At 33.4% G+C, this 5,464-nt stretch overlaps 1 protein-coding gene across 1 annotated transcript in view; it reads left to right on the top strand.

Annotated features, from left to right (window-relative positions):
• Positions 1 to 5,230: 5,230 nt before the first annotated feature.
• The window catches only part of Phum_PHUM396490 (uncharacterized protein), a gene marked incomplete at both ends in the record, with an annotated part of 587 nt that continues 353 nt past the window's right edge, over positions 5,231 to 5,464 (top strand). Inside the window, one exon of the mRNA XM_002428616.1 lies at positions 5,231 to 5,379. Within this exon, the coding sequence (XP_002428661.1) occupies positions 5,231 to 5,379 (149 nt within the window). The remainder of the gene's footprint in view (positions 5,380 to 5,464) is intronic.

Raw genomic sequence — 5,464 nt, 5'->3', positions numbered from 1 at the left:
TTTTACCCTGAAACACGATTTCAACGAATAAATAAAACATCATCATCATTATTATTATTATTAACTTATCGAATGAGAGTTTAAGAGTAAAAGCAACAATATATATATATTTTTTTTTGTAATACGTTGTTTGACTTCTTTTATAAAAAAAAAAAAAACAAGTTTTATTTATTTTATTTTATTTTTAACACAAATTACACGCAAGGGATGATTCCAGAAAGGAAAAAAAAAGGAAATAAAAAATGTTTTCCTTTTTTTTCCTTTTTTCCTTTTTTTTTTTTTTTTTTTTGTAACTGAATTCCCTTGTTACCATTAAATAAAACATAGTCTCTAAGCTTTTGATAAGGTTTTTTTGTTTCCAAACAACACAAACAACAAACAATAAATAATTTTTTTATTAGTTTTCTTTTTTAATAGAAAACAAACTGGAAAAAAAATAAAAATAAATAAATAAATAAAGTAAACATTTAATCCGTCCATAAAAAAACGAAAAAAAAAAAAAAAAAAATGAATAAAGAAACCAGTACGGATTAATGTCAGGTGAAACGCAATAATAAAACTTATACTTAAATTTAAAAATTTTCTTTTTCTTTTTGGTCAGTTGTAATAACCGTAATTTATAATAATAATAATAATAATAATAATAATAATAATAATAATAATAATAATAATAATGATGATGATGATGATGATAATTTTTATTATTATAATTTGCGGTCCTGTAAAAATAACGTTTAAAGATTTACGAAAAAAAAAAAAAAAAAAAAAAAAACTTGGTGCTGTCTCGCCCCTCAAAACCTTAAAATCAGGTTTTTTTTTCATTCTTTCCCTACTCCTCCCCTTCCCTCCTCCTGCATTTAAAAAAAAAAAAATTTTTTTTTTACGCGAGGGTTGTTTCGGTTCGATTTCGAAACCCTTCGTTTTTATTATATTAAGTCATTCACAAAATCCAGATCCTTCCCCTCTTCAGCCGAGCCAGACGATTCGGAGAAGATTAAACCGTGAAAAAATTTTAATCAAAAACTATCGTACGAAATAAATGAAACAAACATTAAACATGGGGATGCATCCCCTAACGAAAACCAACCCCCCTCCCCCCCAAAAAAAAAAAAGTCACATACGAGCAAACATTCGACGGTTATGGATGGAAGAGGATTCACAACAAGATGGAGAGATACGAAATAAAATAAAAAAAAAAAAAAACTTTCCTTTGAATTAGCAGTAGGGCCAACATTCATTTCATAACCGATATACCGGACAGGTGATGGTGTTGGTGGTGCTGCGCAACCCCCCTCCCCCCACACACGCACGCACGCACGCCAGGTATGCATGCAGTTGTCTCGTGTTTTTTTTTCTTTCTTTATTTTCTTTTTACCATCTTCGTGTGTTATCAGGTTGCGTGAATCGCCGCATCGTCAACACAAATTTTTCGGGTAAAATTTATCGGTGCGTTCGAATGCAATTCGGAGGGACACGGGAAAAACATTAACCGTCGTTTTTCATTTGAATAAAAAAAAACTTAAATTAAAATAAAAAGACCGAGGTTAAAATAAATTTTCCCTATTGAAACTCTACCATTTTAAAATTATTAAAAATTCAGAGAAAAAAAAAAAATGGAATCTTACCCCCTCAGACACTAGGATTTCTGGAATTTCGATATTATTTAATACCAAACGGAGAACAAAGACAGAGAGACAGAGAGAGAGAGAGAGAGAGAGAGAGAGAGAGAGAGAGAGAGAGAGAGAGAGAGAGAGAGAGAGAGAGAGAGAGAGAGAGAGAGAGAGAGAGAGAGTTATTGTCGTCGTCGTAGTTTCTAGAAATCCACAACCGTAACAACTACAAAATAATTTTTAAAAGACTTTTTTTTTTTTTTTGCAACAAAAAATATAAACATTACAATTAACATTTTAATTTATCAAAATCTCCTCCACACCGTTATGATTTATGGGATAAGTTGAAAAGAAAAACAAAAGAGAGAGAGAGAGAGAGAGATGGGGGGCGGAGGGAAAGAACTCCAAAAAAAAAAAACAAGGAAAAGAGGAAAAGGAAAAGAAATTTTCGGTGGGAAATTAAAAAAAAAAAAAAACTTTTAAAAAAATTAAACTCGAAAAAAAAAAAAAAAAATTTTCTTGTTGTTGTGAAGAGAGTTCGCCATTTTCTTTTTCTCCCCTCCCCTCCCCTTCCCCACAGTATTCCCATCATCACTTTTTTAAACGTTCTTTCTTTAGGTTATGTATTTTACGCAAAACTAAACACGAACGGGGGAGGGAATGAGAAGGATAGGGAAGGGGATGGGAATTCGCATACGAAAACGTCACCCTCTCCCGTTTTTTTTTTTAATTCTTTATTAAATCGCGCCTAAAAAACCTTTTTTTTTTTTTTTCAAGCATTCACGGTATTGGAAAATAATAATAATGATGATGACGATGATAATGATAATAATAATAAAAAATACCAAAATGAATACGGCGCGGCTGTTTGGGAATATACACACACACACACACAAAAAAAGAGAGAGAAAAAGAGAGAAAAGTTTTTTTCGAAACACCTTGTAGCTCGGGTTGCGAAGGGATCACAACATTGAACAAGATCAATAAGGGTCTTCCATCCCTCACCGTATCTGACAAAAGTCCCTGGAGGGTTAGTACCCTCGGATTTATAAACGCATTTTCTGTCCCTTTCACGTCTGCTCCGGGTTAATGTGCAACATTTCCAAACCGAAAAGAAAACACGAAAAAAATTTAATTTTTTTTCTCTCTTTTTCTCTCCAGGTTTTTTTTCCCTTCCTTTTCCTTTTTCTCCTCCTGTAAAAACCTGTACGTATTTTTATTGGGGAGCGGGGAGAAAATTCAATTCAAAACAATTATAATAATAATAATAATAATAATAATAATAATAATAATAATAAAAGCCAACGGCCATAGCGTGCTGGTCACACCGGTTCCCGTACGATCACCGAAGTTAAGCAGCATCGGGCGTGGTGCAAACTTGGATGGGTGACCGTTTGAGAACGCCACGTGCTGTTGGCTTAAAAAGAGCAAAAAAATGAGAACAAGACAAAGTAAGAACCAAAAACAAAATCTTGTTCTACGGTCGACCTGAGGCAACTCGACGAGAATGTGAATTTCACTGCTTCTGACCTGGCCACTCCAAAGATGTTAGTCACTGGAGCCCAGTTCAGGAGACAAATCGTTCCCATCGAAAAAGACGGACTCAGGAAGACCTTCAAGAATTGATGTGGTGCTATCTTATAATAAGTGGCACCACCGAAATTCGAGTATTTGTCCCTAAGGAATCGGGTAGAAACCTCGGATAAATACTTAAAAACTCCGACAAGTAGCCTTGTCGTGTTTAATGGTGGATAATAATAATAATAATAATAATAATAATAATAATAATAATAATAATAATAATAATAATGAAATTGCGCGTATACTCGTAAAATTTCAATTTTTTTTTCTTCCGTTACGACCTCGTTCCACCAACATCCGAAAAAAAAAAAAATTTCTCAAAATTCCAATAATACCTTTCGGAATTCCAACTTTTGAAAAAAAAAAATATATAAACGCACATATTTTTTTTTTTTTATATATATATAAATTATCTAAAAAATTTTAAGAAGAGAAAAATTAAAAAAATAAGATAAAAAAAAAAAAAATGTATTCTTTTGATGTTATCACACCTGGAGGCCATTAGTTACGCTACAAGAAAATTTTTTTTTTTTTTTTTTTTTGGTTTTTAGTTTAATAATTTCACTACGCGTTTATCTTTTCCACATTTTTATTTTAATATTAACGCGCAACGCGGTTCGGGGATAATGCAAGAGCAGAAGAAAAAAAAAAAAGAAAAAAAATTCCAGAAAAAAAAAAAAAAGGTAAAATGCAAAACACTGACTTCCATTCATTCATCCACACAACCACCTAAGGGAATTATTTACATTAAATGAAAAAGGAAAAAAGAAAAAAAGAAAAAGAATTTTCCAGCGAAAATCTAAAAAAAAAAGTAATAACGGAAACATCATCATCATCATCATCATTTACTCTTTCTCAAAACTTTTCCCTGGAATAAATCCAAAGAAGCATTTAGAGTAAATATAACAATAAGGGATGCTGGAAAAAAGATTTTAATAAAAATTTTCATTTTTTCCAAAAATCATTTCCACGTTTCAATAAGAGGTTATAATAGTTAAACGTACCTTTTCCACCCGCATCCCGCACCCTCCCCCCTCAGTACACGCTCAGGTACCAATCAAAAAAAATTAATTTTTCCCTCCCTCCCTGCTCCGCCCACCCCCTCAAAAAAAACCTTAATAAAAGTAATTTAAAGTTAAATGAAAAACTAATTGGGTACCTATCGGATCAATAGGTAGGTACGTAGGTAGGTAGATACCTATCCGACCTGGTATCAACAAACCAATAATTTTATTAACTAAAAAAAAAAAAAAAGAAAAAAAATTACGTTAATTTACGTTAAACCTCACGAAACCTTTCTTTCCTTCATTATCATTTTTTTAATTTTTATCTATATCGAAATAACAAACCTTTAATTTCGAGAGAGAGAGAGAGAGAGAGAGAGAGAGAGAGAGAGAGAGAGAGAGAGAGAGAGAGAGAGAGAGAGAGAGAAAGAGAGAGAGAGAGAGAGAGAGAGAGAGAGAGAGAGAGAGAGAGAGAGAGAGAGAGAGAAAGAGAGAGAGAGAGAGAGAGAGAGAGAGAGAGAGAGAGAGAGAGAGAGAGAGAGAGAGAAAGAGAGAGAGAGAGAGAGAGAGAGAGAGAAAGAGAGAGAGAGAGAGAGAGAGAGAGAGAGAGAGAGAGAGAGAGAGAGAGAGAGAGAGAGATGGAAACCTAGATATAAAACCGTGGAAAAATTCATTTCACTTCTCCCCCCTAACTTCCCACGACCTCTCCAGCAGACCTCTTTCTCACTTCGGGTACTACCATCTTTCTCTCTCTCTCTCTCTCTACATTTAGGGACATACGACACTCACTCACACGTTAGCGTCCACGAAACGAATTCTATCCGATTCGAGGAGTGGGGGGAGGGAGAGGGAGGAGGTAAAAAACCAATTGATGATACGTATATATCGATAAGAAAATAAAATCAAATCCATTCACGAAACGACGACATTTTTTATTTTTCTCATCATTCTCATTCTCATTCTTATTATTATTATTAGTAATTTTTTTTCGTGGGGCTGATAAGAAACGTGACACCGTCGTACTCGGGGAAAAGAATGAACGTTCGAACGAGAGTTCGTGCCACGACACAATTTTACGCATCGCGTTACCTCAAATTAATTTTATATAGTAAAATAAATCAAGTCAGCGAAAAAAAAAAAAAAACCCAAGCGGATGCCATAGACACGCACAAGCGTAGTTTTACGTCATTTTGTTTTAACCTTCCCGGAATTTTTCCTCTCTCAAAAACCCAAAACAAAAAACAAAATCGTTTAAATGACGTAGTAAGT

The sequence above is a fragment of the Pediculus humanus genome, genomic scaffold, assembly GCF_000006295.1.
Source record: "Pediculus humanus corporis 1103172107895 genomic scaffold, whole genome shotgun sequence".
Classification (NCBI taxonomy): domain Eukaryota; kingdom Metazoa; phylum Arthropoda; class Insecta; order Psocodea; family Pediculidae; genus Pediculus; species Pediculus humanus.
Note: the sequence above shows the minus strand (reverse complement) of the source record. Positions and strands in the feature narration are given on the sequence as shown.